Raw genomic sequence first — 13,344 nt, forward strand, 5'->3', positions numbered from 1 at the left:
AGCCTTAAAAATATCCACTGACTTGGCCTCTACAACCTTCTGTGGCAAAGAATTCTACAGATTCACCACCCTCTGACTAAATACATTTCTTCTTATCTTCCTAAAAGAACTTCCTTTAATTCTGAGGCTATGACCTCTAGTTCTAGACTCTACCACCAATGGAAACATCCTCCACAACCACTCCAGCCATTCACTATTCTGTATGTTTCAATGAGGTCCCCCCTCATTCTTCTAACCTCCAGCGAATCAAGGTCTAGTGCCGACAAAAAGTTCATCTGAGGTTAACCTACTCATTCCTGGCATCATTCTTGTAAGCTTCCTCTGGACCCTCTCCAGAGACGGCGCATCCTTCCCCAGATATGCTGTCCAAAATTGTGAGCAGTTTTGGACATGATCCATGGAGACTTGGAAGGATGGATTCAGAACTGGGTTACTCATGGAAGACAGAGGGTTATGGTAGAAGGGTGTGTTCTGGCTGGAGGTCTGTGACTAGTGGAGTTCTGTGGAGACCTGTGCTGGGACCTCTGTTATCTGTGAAATATACATGGTCTGAAATGAATTGGACATGAATGTAATAACAAGGAACAGCAGATGCTGGCTTATACCAAAGAAAATCTATGTCTGACACCTCTCTCCCCTTTCTTGATCTGGCTGTCTCCAGCACGGGACAGACACTCGACTGACGTCTACTAGAAACCCACTGACTCCCATAATTATCTGGACTCGCTATCTCCCATTCTGTCTCCTGCAGAGATGTTATCCCCTACTTTCAATGGTTCCATCTCCGCTGCATTGGCTCTCAAAATGCTTTCCATTCGAGGTCATCTGGCGTGGCTTCATTCTATAGTGAATGTGGTTTTCCCCTGGCTGTCATCACCTACATCTCTTTGTGCCATAGTTTTGTTATCATTCCCCTTACTCCCAGATGCATCAAGGATAGTTTCCCTGGTTCTTGACTTTCACCCCACCAGCCTCCGTAACCAACACATCATCCTCTGACATTTCTACCACCTGCAACATGATCACACCACCAGTCGCATCTTCCTATCTCCACCCCTTTCTGCCTTCTGCAGAGATTGCTCGCTCTGCAAATCCTCGGTTCACTCATCCTTTCCTGCCCAAATCAACCCCGCCCCAGGTCCCGCAGGAGATGGACCACCTGCGCCTCTACCTCATCTCTGGCCTCCATCCATGGACCCCAGCAGTTCTTCCAGCTGAGACAGAGGTTCACATGCACCTCCTCTAACCTTGTCTACTACATCTGGTATTCCCAATGTGACCTCATAGTATTCAAGAAGGAACTGCAGATGCTGGAAAATCGAAGGTACACAAAAATGCTGGAGAAACTCAGCGGGTGCAGCAGCATCTATGGAGCGAAGGAAATAGTTAACGTTTCGTGCCGCAGCCTGAAGAAGGGTTTCGGCCCGAAACGTTACCTATTTCCTTCGCTCCATAGATGCTGCTGCACCCGCTGAGTTTCTCCAGCATTTTTGTGTGGCCTCATAGTACTTGGTTTGGCTGCATTTGGGTATTGTCTGCAGTTCTGCTCGCCCCATAGCACGATGTGGAGACTTTGGAGATGAACAAGAGGTGTATCAGAATGCTGCCTGGATTAGAGGGTATTAACTTTTATTGTTTTCTATGGAGCATCGGAGGCTGAGAGGAGACCTGATAGTCATATATAAAGTTAAGAGAGGCATAGAAAGGATAGGCAGTACGAACCAGTACGATTCCCAGGTTGGAATTGTTATATAGTAGACGACATATCTCTAAGGTGAGAAATTTTAAAGGAGATGTGTGGGGTTTGTTTTACACAGAGGATGGTGGGTGCCTGAAAGTTGCTGCCAGGGATGGTGGTGGAGGCAGATATGATGATGGTTTTTAAGAGGCTTTTAGATAGGTATACAGATATGCAGGGTCACTTGAACTTGTGTGTTCATTTGAAGAAACGGGCAATGGGTTTTCAGAAGGCAAATCATCTCCAACTTACTGGTCAGAATGCCTTGACGAATGCACAGAGACTGTCGAAGAGGCAATTGTAGTTGACGCGGTATTTTTTCACTTTCAAAAGGCATTAGAACAAGTGGCATGTAGAACCTTTGTCCACTCGTGGAATAAAAGGTGCAATGTAGCATGGGTGGAAGATCAACCAGGTGACAATGCAATCATCGGTGAAAAGCTATTGTTTTAGTTTGAAGGTAGATGTATAGTGGTGTGTTGAAAGGAACTGCAGATGCTGGTTTACAAGGAGACACAAAATGCTGGAGAAACTCCGTGAAAGAAGCAGCATCTCTGGAGAGGAATGGGTGACGTTTCAAGTCAAGTCAGTACAGTAGGTGTCTGAAGAAAGGCCTCAATCTGAAATGTCATTCCGAGATGCGGCCTGTCCTGAAGTATAGCGATGTTCTCTCAGACTCTGTATTTGTTCCACAACTTTTCCTTCCATCAGCAATTTGAGTCATAGAACCCTGGAGCACAGAAACAAGCCCTTTGATCCAATGTGTCCATGCACTCACAATATTAATGCCATGTTCTCACAATGGTCCCTGGCCCACTATGTATTGGCAATTCAAAAACCATCACTGTTGTGAGAGGGGATCGTGGGGAAGAAATTACCCCTATCCTAATCTGCTTACCATTGTTTTGGACACCACCTGTCATTTTACTCCTTATCCTATCCATGTTCCTGAAAACCTTTTATGTATCTATTGTGTCAAACACCCCCCCCCCCCCCCCCCCCCCCCCCCCACCCCCCCCCCCCCCCCTATCCCCCCTTCCCCCCCCCCCCCCCCCCCCTCTCCCCCCTCAGGTTCCTTGGCTGCATGAAAATAAACCCAGTTTCTCCTGTCTCTCATCATTCCACCTCATGCAATGTGCTGTTGAAAAGTCTGAAGAAGGATCCCAACCCAAGACATTACCTATCCATTTTCTCCAGAGATGCTGCCTGATCCGCTCGCTGAGTTATTCCAGCATTTTGTATCTTTCAATGAGTACCCTCTCAAGATAAATCACATCCTTCCTATCACGTGGACTTGATAGAGGTTTTTAAAATGATGAGAGGGATAGACAGAGTTGACGTGGAAAAGCTTTTCCCACTGAGAGTAGGGAAGATTCAAACAAGGGGACATGACTTGAGAATTAAGGGACTGAGGTTTAGGGGTAACATGAGGGGGAACTTCGTTACTCAGAGAGTGGTAGCTGTGTGGAATGAGCTTCCAGTGAAGGTGGTGGAGGCAGGTTCGTTTTTATCATTTAAAAATAAATTGGATAGTTATATGGATGGGAAGGGAATGGAGGGTTATGGTCTGAGCGCAGGTATATGGGACTAGGGGAGATTATGTGTTCGGCACGGGCTAGAAGGGTCGAGATGGCCTGTTTCCGTGCTGTAATTGTTATATGGTTTATATGTGGCGACCAGAACAGTACAGCAGACAAGATTCCAGCTATGGCCTCATTAGTTTGTTCGTATGTAAATCATGCAGATGGAGTGAACCATGAACAGAATAATGAAGGTGCTGTGGAAGGGTGGGTTGGGGGAGGGGTGGTAGCAGCACCCTGGGTTTGTAAACTGAGTCAGGGGAACGAGAGCTGGTATGGGAGTGAGTTAGGGTCCACAGCTGGGTCCTTGTTTTCAGTCCTTGGGCCCACACTTTGGGAAAAATGTCCAGGCTCTGGAGAGAATGGAAAATGTGTTTCCCACCGTGGTTCTTGAGACAAAGGAGTTTAGCTGTGCAGGGAGAGGAGAGAGTGAGGGTGTGGGATCGTGCAGAGATAAGGGAGGGTGTAGGCCATGCAGAGAGGGTGAAAAACTGTAGGGGGCTGCGGGGAGAGGAGGGAGTGGGGCTGTGGGGAGAGTGTGGGGACCTGGGGAGAAGAGGGGGTACTGTGCCGTGGACAGAGGAGGAAGGTCGTGGCCTGTGGTGGGGAGGAGAGAGAGTGGGGGGTTTTGGGGGGAGAGGGAGGGGAGTGGGGCTGGGGTTTAGAACCAGGAGGAGGCACTCAGTCACAATGTTTACATCTCACATTTTACAATAATCCGCCCCCTTCTGCCGTGGAAGTATCCAATGATTGTTGCACTGTCCTTTGAAAGGAATCATAAAGACTTTCCACCTGCTGAAAGATTTAAAAAGCCTATTCGGTTTCTGTGGTAGGTGGGTGAGCTGAGGGTTGAAACAAACTCCTTGCATGTCGTGGTCTTGCTGTGACTGCTTCCAGTAATAATGGACTCAGAGGCCAGATCATTTTGTATCTTTTATTATTTAATACTGAAAAGTCTGTTACATCATTAAGGGGGCCTCTGGTTTTCCAGTCTCACACGTCTGGCAGAGATTGGAGACCCCACAAGATTAGACACAGATACTTGCCATTAATTCCATTAATACAACAAACAGGATAACCCGCATTGCAGTGTTAGTCTTACGGCCTGTCTGGGGAGAAAGGGGGCAGTGCCTATTGACCCATCCGACGGGGAGGAGATGAAGGGTCAGGGAGTGCAGTGGGAGTGTCATTGCTGTATTTTGCCTAATAGCCCACTCGGACATCTGATTGGCAGTCGACTGTCAACAGGTCAGGTCCTCGCCTCAACAGCCAATGGCGGACAAATGTTAAAGCCAGTTGTTGGAGTTCCAACTGGGTGTGAGTAGGCACCAATCTCATGTTGACCAGCAATGACCAAAGTGTCTCAGGTCATTGACCAGCTCAGCTGATCAATAGCAGCCAGTGTATCTTAGGTCATTGATCAACCAAGCTGACCAATGGCAGCCAGTGTCTCCATGGTCATTGACCAGCAAAACTGACCAATGGCAGCCAGTGTATCTGAGGTCATTGACCAGCCAAACTGACCAATAGCAGTCAGTGTATTTTAGGCCATTGACCAGCCATGGTGACCAATGGCAACTTGAGTCTTCATGGTCATTGACCAACCAAGCCAATCAATGATAGTTACTATATTTTCGGTCATTGACCATCGAAGTTGACAAGTGGGAGCCAGATCTCAATCTCTCCGTGGTTTTGGGTAGTTCAGTAAACTTCCCTTTGCTGGATTGGACCCTAGTGGGTGGTATTTCCCCTCCCCTTTCGTCGCAAATCTCCTGCCAGGCTGATTCCCGCTCTGTTCCCCCTCCTCAAGACATTGGTGGGGTTTGTGGGAATCACCCTGGGAGGAACAAGATGACGTCCAAAATGTTGGATGGTGCCAAGGCAGGAGTCACATCTGGCCGTCAGCTGACTGCGAGAGGTGGGGCAGTGTCCAGTCTGGGGACAATGCTGGGAACAACCCATGACATCAGCATTTCCCCATTTACCCCCAGTTTAGGGGAGATTAAATTCTATTCTAATCTCCCCACCCACCCACCTGCCCAGAGCAGGAACCCCAAACACAAAGCCATTGGTCCGCCAGTGATCGATTGTGATTTCAATCTCTGTGCCCCCAGCCCACTCTCCCAGCCTACCCTGAGGCAACCAGACATGTTGCCACCCGCCTCCCCGAGTCTGCAGATGGGAGGGGAGGGAAGATCGAGGAGGCTGGAGGCACAAGATGGAGGCTGAGGGTCTTGGCATGTAGGATGGGATAGAGTCGAGAGAGAGGGATACGTTCCTGGCGTGGAGGAGAGAGGACAGTGGTGAGGTGGGTGGGGGGGGGGGGGGGGGGGGGGGGGGTGAACCCTAACTGTGGCACTTCATTGGCTGCAGGGAGGGAGTAACCCAGAGGATGGTGAAGGGTAGGAGCTGGGAGTTGCTCAGCGGAATGGAAGGGAGAGGCAAGACCCGGTGGTGGAGGGCGAGGGGGAGGGGGTTTGAGGAGCAGACATGGACCACTGGCCAATTAACGGGCGATGCTCCTGCCCACCGGCCCCTTGCCCTCGGTCTCGCTTCCCGTGTCTGAGTCGGTCAGCGTCAACTCAATGGTCATCAGCACCCGCTTGGCATCCCCAGCCCCGGGTGCGCCCCTTGCCCTCCCCGGGCCACCCCCCCGAGCACCCTCCCGTTGGGCTAACCGCTATTTCCGATCCCTCTTGGACTCCGAGGTCTTCGCCTTCTTCTCACTGGCCCCTTTGCCGCTCTTGCTCTGGTCCAGGGTGGCGTAGAGGACGGGGCCCTGACCGGGAGAGAGGCCGCATGGTGGTCAGCCCGTCCCCAGCACTGGAATCGCGCCCACACCCCCCTCCATCAAATAGTCTCCAGAGTCACCTCCCACCCACACTCCACCACCCAACACTCACACTCAGCACCCACCCTCCACAGTCACTACCTATCCTCCCTTTCACAAACCACCCACTGCCATGATCAAGGGATTCACCCGTCACCCTCCCCAAACCACCTACCCATTGACCTGATCCACACTCCATTAGAGGTGTCTTCAATGCCTCCATTCCATCCCTCCCCACCATTATTCCCCCTTTCCCTCTCTCCCTCATTCATTGGTACATTCCTTTCCAAACCACCCTCAAACCTCCTTCACTGTCTCTTCCCTCAATCCCTTTTTCCCCCAGCACACTCCGATCGAATCCACTGCTCTTCCCGCCCTTCTACAATGCTTTTCTCCATCCCTCTCCCATTTCCCCTTCCCTTTATACCCTTCCCCCCACCCCCCCTTTCCCCATTCTCCTGCCCAGTTGCCCGGACCCCACCACTCCAAATATTTCCATCCACTGATTTGTTGGTCATTCCTCTTCCATCCCCCCCTCTCCCCCCTCTCCCCCACCCACCCCCCCACCCCCCCCCCCCCCCCCAACCCCCCCACCCCCCAAAATCACTCCCTGATCCTCTGTTTTTCCCTCTTCCCAGACCTCATTCAAATCATGGGGACTGGTCATCTTTGGAGTCGGGTTGTCCTGTCCGATCCATGGGCAGAGAGCTCTGGCCTCAGAACCCTCCCTTCCACCCGACAGGTTTGGTACTCACCTTTGTCCCAGTCACAGCTTTCCCACTGGCTTTTCCTCGTTCCGCAGCGCTGCAGAGAGAACAGACCCAATGGATAATGGTTAACTGGGATCTTACAGGCTGGGATTCATGGAGTTTATACATGGAACCTGGATCACTGGGAGAGGGGTTCAGGCTGGAATTTTCCCTCTCTCTCTTCCTCTCTCCCCCTCTTCCCCCTCTCTCCCCCTCTCTCAGATATTCTGACTGGAGGTCTGTGACCTGTGTAGTTCCCCAGGGATCAGTGCTTGGTTCTCTGCTGTTTGTCATATAGATAAATAAACGTAAATGCAGATGGGTTTGTGAGTACGTTTGCAGACAGTAAGCAATGCTGGCAGAAAATGCCGCAGGATATAGATCAGCAGCAGAAATGGATGGAGAAATGTCAGATGGACTTTAACCTGAGCAAGTGTGAGGTGTTGCACTTTGGGAGGTTGCATGTAAGGAGAGAGTATACAGTTAATGGCAAGATCCTTAACATCATTGATGTGCAGAGGGATCTTGTAGTCCGTTCATAGCTCACTGAAGGTAGCAGCACAAGTAGATCGGGTGGTAAAGAAGGCGTATGGTATGCTTGCCTTCATTGCCAGGTGCATTAAATACAGAAAGTCAGAAATTCATGAAGCTCTATAGGACTTTGGTTAGGTCACATTTAGAGTATTGTGAGTAATTCTGGCCGCCCCCTTACAGGAAAGATATAGAAACTTTGGAGAGGGTGCAGAGGAGGTATAGGGTCATAGAGTGATACAGTGTGGATACAGGCCCTTCGGCCCAACTCGCCCACACTGGCCAACAATATCCCAGCTACATTCATCCCACTTGCCTGCGCTTGGTCCATATCCCTCCAAACCTGTCCTATCCATGTACCTGTCTAACTGTTTCTTAAACGATGGGATATTCGTAGCCTCAACTACCTCCTCTAGCAGTTTGTTCCATACACCCACCACCATTTGTGTGCAAAAATTACCCCTCAGATTCCTATTAAATCTTTTCCCCTTCACCTTGAACCGATATCCTCTGGTACTCGATTCCCTTGCTCTGGGCAAAAGACTCTGTGCATCTACTTGATCTATTTCTCTCATGATTTTGTATACCTCTATAAGATCTCCCCTCATTCTCTTGCCCTCCATGGAATGGAGACCCAGCCTACTCATCCTCTCCCTATAGCTCACACCCTCTAGTCCTGGCAACATTCTTGAAAATATTTTCTGAACCCTTTCAAGCTTGACAATATCTTTCCTATAACACGGTGCCCAGAAATGAACACAATATTCTAAATGCAGTCTCACCAATGCCTTATACAACTGTAACATGACCTCCCAACTTCTATACTCAATACTCTGACTGATGAAGGCCAAAGTGCCAAAAGTCTTTTTGACCACCTTATCTACCTGCGACTCGACCTTCAAGGAACCATACACCTGTACTCCTAGATCCCTCTGCTCTACAACACTACCCAGAGGCCTACCATTTACTGTGTAGGTCCTGCCCTTGCTCGATGTTCCAAAATGTAACACCTCACACTTCTCTGTATTAAATTCCATTAACCATTCCTCCGCCCACCTGGCCAATCGATCCAGATCCTGCTGCAATTGTTCACAACCATCTTCACTATCTGCAAAACCACTCACTTTTGTATCATCAGCAAACTTACTGATCTTGCCCTGTATGTTCTCATCCAAATCATTGATGTAGATTACAAACAGAACGGGCCCAGCACCGAACCCTGAGGCACATTACTTGTCCCAAGCATCCAGTCCGAGAAGCAACCTTCCATCATCACCCTCTGCTTCCTTCCATGGAGTCAATTTGCTATGCATTCAGCTATCTCTTCTTGGATCCCATGTGATCTATAATCTTCCAGAGCAGTCTACCAGTCTCTCCTCTCTTTCACACCACCTTTTGCCTTCTCTCTCTCCCCACTCTCTCCTCTCCCTCCATTCTTTCTCCTTCACTATCTCATTTCTCTCTCTAATCTCTTGCTCTAATCGCTCTCTAATCTCTAATCCCCCGATCTCTAATCTCTAATCTCTCTCCCTCTCATCCTCTTTCTGCATTTATTGCTCAGCCTCATTCACCTGGCTCCTTTGAAGAAGATGGTCTCACTCCTTGCCCGTCTCCTGACGATGTACCGGAACAGGTAGAGTCCTCCAACGATGAGCAGGATAATCCCAAGGAATGTTCCGATGATGGCTCCTGAAACAACTCCAGCACCGATTGGGGGGACTGTGGAGAGCAGACAGAGACAAACTCTCACCCACTGCTTGTCATTGAGATATGCAGACACTGTGTATGGATTCCCTGCCCATTAGCTGTGGGAACTCGTCTCTACCCCAGTCACCTCTAGATTCACTCCCCGACTCCTATGGACCACCACCCCTCCGCATGTTTGTAATCCCCACCAGGACATATGGCGCTTGATCTCTGTAACCCTGCCAGCCCACAAACACTCCCTATCTCAGTGGCCACCAGCGAGGCCTTCCTAAATCTACAAACCTTTGCAGCTCCCACACCCTCCCTATCTTTGTAACCCGCCCCCTTTGGTCCCTGCACCCCTCTATATTTCTGTAATCCCTTTCACCCATCCATGTGTCCGTGACCCTCTCCATAATCCCCAGTTGCTTCCAATCCACCATCCCTGGGTTTCAGTCACTTTGCCGTTGGCAGCCCCAGTTTCAGCAACCTGTGGACCTGGTCCTTGAATACTCTTCAATACAATCCCCGCCTCATTTGCTGCTCTATCACCCTCCTTCGTGGCTGATCTTTGACTAACATGATGAGCAGTTTATCCAACAGTTGAGATACTTTTTGTGAATGACATGCTGTTGGAATGCTCAGAGTGACCCAGATGGCTTTATTGTCTGCCCAGGTTGTGGCCAATTTAGCTTACTTCTGTCGTAAACTGTCAGGTGAACATCTGAGGATGTGCCGACCACATCTGGAGGGTTCTTGACATCGCAGGTGAAGGTGCCGTTGTCAATGTAGTCCAGGTTTCGGATGACAATTGAGCCATCCTGCTTGGATATGTCCCCGACCCACTCCACTCTCCCCCTGAACTGGCCCCACTTCTCGATGTAAGGAACTCCGTTGCCATAGTGAAAGATCTGTAATGCAAGTGAGAAGAGATTGGTGTTGGCACCAGGTGCAGACATGTCTGTACACTGTTCAGCCACATAAGTTGCCACATCAGCTGACTCTCCTGCCACAGCCTCAGTGGATTTGTCCACCGGCACAACAGCCATTCAGCCTGACCCCCAAGCCCATCACGTTGGAGCCCAGCAACCACCATCCAGGCACTTCATCAACAAATCGTCACACCTCCCAATGTGGGATGATATACACATAGTGTCCCAAATCCCATTAGCAACCCCCTCTCCCCACTCACCGAGATAATCTCCCTGGAGTTGTCAGGACGGAATCTCCAGCTCAGCGTGGTGAGGTCAGAAACATATTCATTGGACCAGAATCCGCAGTACAGCGTCACATCCGAGCCCACGGTTTTATGGAGGTTATGGTGTGTGGTCACCGAGATGGCATGTGTTGGGTTCAGCACTAACCGAGGCAAAAAAGGATGTTAATTCACAGAAGTAAACTGTAAACTGCCTCACACTACCTGTAATAATTCTCTCCCCTTGCATCCTGTATTACTGAATATCTCCACTGATGTTAATGCAGCTACCTCACACTGTCCCTCAGTAACACCTCTCGCCCACAACTCTGTGTCACTGACTGTGTCTCCAGTCATTTTAGTCCAGTTCTTACCTCCCATTCAGGTAAAACATGCCCAGGGAGGGCAGGGCTTAGACACAGAGTGAGGCACTGTCTACAATTGTCCTGTCACAGTCCCAGGATGCAGATTATAATAAGAATCCTACCACCCCTTCCCTGCATACACTCGCAGGCTATAGGTCAGACAAAGAGTAGATCTACAGTTGGCTTGTTGTTTTTTCTGATTGGAAGTTTGCAGCCAGTGGTGTACCTCGGGGTTCGATGGTCCTTGTTCTTTGTGATGTATATTTATGACCTGGGTGAGACTGCAGAAGATATCATTAATACGTTTGCAGATGACACAAAAGCTTTGGTGCCAGGGATAGCAAGGAAGATTGTATTTTTCTGCAGCTGGATATAGATCAACTAAACATTGGGGAGCTTAGAAAGTGTTGCCAATTAAAATGTAATTCTGACAAATGTTGTATTTGGGGAGGAAAAACAAAGGTGGGGGATCGGGCATGTTGATTAACAGAAACTTGCGATACAAGTACACAATTCCCTGAAAATGGAAAAATGGGAAAACAGGTAGATAGGGGGACAAAGCAGGCAGGTGAGGTGTCTACCTTCAAAAGCTAGGGCATGGAATATAAGAGCATGAAATGTTGCTGTTTGATAAAACATTGGTTCTATCGCATTTAAGTCTTGTGTGCAGTTCTGGGCACCACACTATGACCACGCTGGAGTGAGCACAGAGCAGGATGTTGCCTAGGGTGGAACATTATGTTTATTTTCAGTGTTGCTCAGAGGGGTGACCTGATCGATATACACGAAACAGTAAAAAAATAGTCAGAGAACGGAATCTTTTTCCCATGGTGGGGGTAGTTAAAACAAAAGAGCATAGGTTAGGTGAAAAGTTGGAAGGCTTGAGGCAATATTTTCCCCCAGAGGGAGGTTGGAATCTGGAACAAACTACATGATGGGATGGGGTAGCAGAGATTCTCACATCTTCTAAGAAGCATTTGGGCGGGCTCCCGAATTACCAAGGCACAGATGGTTATGAACCCAATGTATCTGAATGGGATTAAAACAAATCTGTACATGATACTCATAGAAACATAGAAAATAGGTACAGCATTGACACCATGGGCCAAAGGGCCTGTTTCCATTTCCTTAATGACTCTATGACTCTAATTCTATATAGCTGTACTACACTGTCCCGTCACACACTCCCAGGACATGGGTTAGACAGAGTGGAGCTCCCTCAATGCTGTTCCAACGCACAGTCTTGGGTCAGAGATAACAAGAGGTTCTTGTGTTGGCTCTCTGCGCTGGTGAAAGAGGTGAATTCCTGTCTGTGTCCACAATTGACAGTGCTTTGGATTCCGAACTCCGCCTTGATCAATAGCCATCCCACTGGATGGCATTCCAGGGAAAGTTGCATGGGCTGCTGGCATTCCGTGGGAATACAATGATAACTAGTTGACAGTGTCTCCATAGGTTTTTGCCTGTGGAAACTCTCACTGTACCCACACACTATATGGTTTGTATACACATTGAGCAGCCTGTTCATTATCGGACAGAAACTGTAGGAACTCATCTCTACCCCAGTCACCTCCAGATTCACTTCCCGACTCCTTTGGGCCAACACCCCTCCCTCCGCATGTTTGTAATCCCCACCAGGACATATACGACTTGATCTCTAACTCTGCCAGCCCACAAACACAGTCCTCCCTCTCCATCCACAAAACAGGCAGCTCATTCCCCATCAGAGGGGATTTACTTTCTCTCCATCCACACAACAGGCAGCCCATTCCCCATCTAGGGGATTAGCCGTCTCACCAACCACTCCCCACATTCACACGCTAAGCATTTGATCCCATCTGAGCGGTTTAACCTTCCCTCTGCTCCCCTCCCTAATCCATGTTGGAGGGCACCAACCCTCACTCACTCTCCACATTTACAGGAGACACTTTAGTATGTGATCCATTAGTAACCTCAGTAACCCTCTCCCACCCCAGTCCCCCACCATCGCACCTTCCCTGGGTTGGTGGAACGTTGACATTGTCATGATCCTTACCGGAGAGTGCGTACAGCAGTGTAACGCAGCAGAAATATGCAGCCTTCTCGTTGTGGCCCATGTTTGCACCAGGAGTTCGTTATCGAGGAAACAGAAGTAGTTGAGGAGTTCTCCCTGATGTATGTGATGTCCCCGCTCACACAGCCCTGTTGTCCTGCTCTCTATCTCGGTAACAACTATGCCACCAGCGGCTTTTAAGCTGGAATGACTCCGCCCCTGGCCATCCAGCCTCTGAGCTGGGGGCTGCGGTGGGCTGGACTGATGGCAGTGACAGGGAGAAAGCTGCACTGGGTGGGCATTCAGCATGGCCACAAAGAAACCAGTGTTTAACAAGAGAGCGCACACACTCACACACTCATACTCACACACAAACACAGAGAATTCCGAGGATTGTTCTGGAACAAAGGAGAAAGTCTGCTCATCCATCGGCATACGGGGGAGATGTCACTGAACAACGATTGCTGGCATTACCAGTTAACCGCCTAGGTTCTGAAGCTTTACCCCGTCCAAGCAGGGCATGGGCCAGAAGAATCTTTACTGCATTTGAATCAAGGATTCAGGGGTTTATACATACAGGATAGCAGATCCTCAGGAAATATTGGTAGGCTGGGATCTTATCCAAGAGTTTGGGAGTT

General features: G+C 49.3%; 1 protein-coding gene across 1 annotated transcript; it reads right to left on the reverse strand.

Moving 5' to 3' along the window:
- Positions 1-4,238: 4,238 nt before the first annotated feature.
- On the reverse strand, positions 4,239-12,892 carry mpz (myelin protein zero). The gene is made up of 6 exons (XM_055654352.1): positions 12,710-12,892; positions 10,307-10,473; positions 9,812-10,025; positions 9,000-9,147; positions 6,904-6,952; positions 4,239-6,097 (listed from the first exon to the last, which is right to left on the reverse strand). Exons 1-6 carry the CDS (start codon positions 12,768-12,770, stop codon positions 5,999-6,001), a joined length of 738 nt encoding a protein of 245 aa, XP_055510327.1. The 5' UTR covers positions 12,771-12,892; the 3' UTR covers positions 4,239-5,998.
- Between the last annotated feature and the right edge of the window lie 452 nt (positions 12,893-13,344).

The sequence above is a fragment of the Leucoraja erinacea genome, chromosome 24, assembly GCF_028641065.1.
Source record: "Leucoraja erinacea ecotype New England chromosome 24, Leri_hhj_1, whole genome shotgun sequence".
NCBI classification, from domain to species: Eukaryota; Metazoa; Chordata; class Chondrichthyes; order Rajiformes; family Rajidae; genus Leucoraja; species Leucoraja erinaceus.

Bases quoted from the DNA above. Each gene is read 5' to 3' on its own strand.
- mpz (XM_055654352.1), bottom strand. From the start codon at position 12,770: ATGGGCCACAACGAGAAGGCTGCATATTTCTGCTGCGTTACACTGCTG. The intron at 10,474-12,709 runs GTAAGGATCATG...TGCCTCGGTTAG, and splicing joins ACTGCTGTACGCACTCTCCG to TGCTGAACCCAACACATGCC. The intron at 6,953-8,999 runs GTGAATGAGGCT...TTCTCTCTGCAG, and splicing joins ATCTTCTTCAAAGGAGCCAG to CGCTGCGGAACGAGGAAAAG.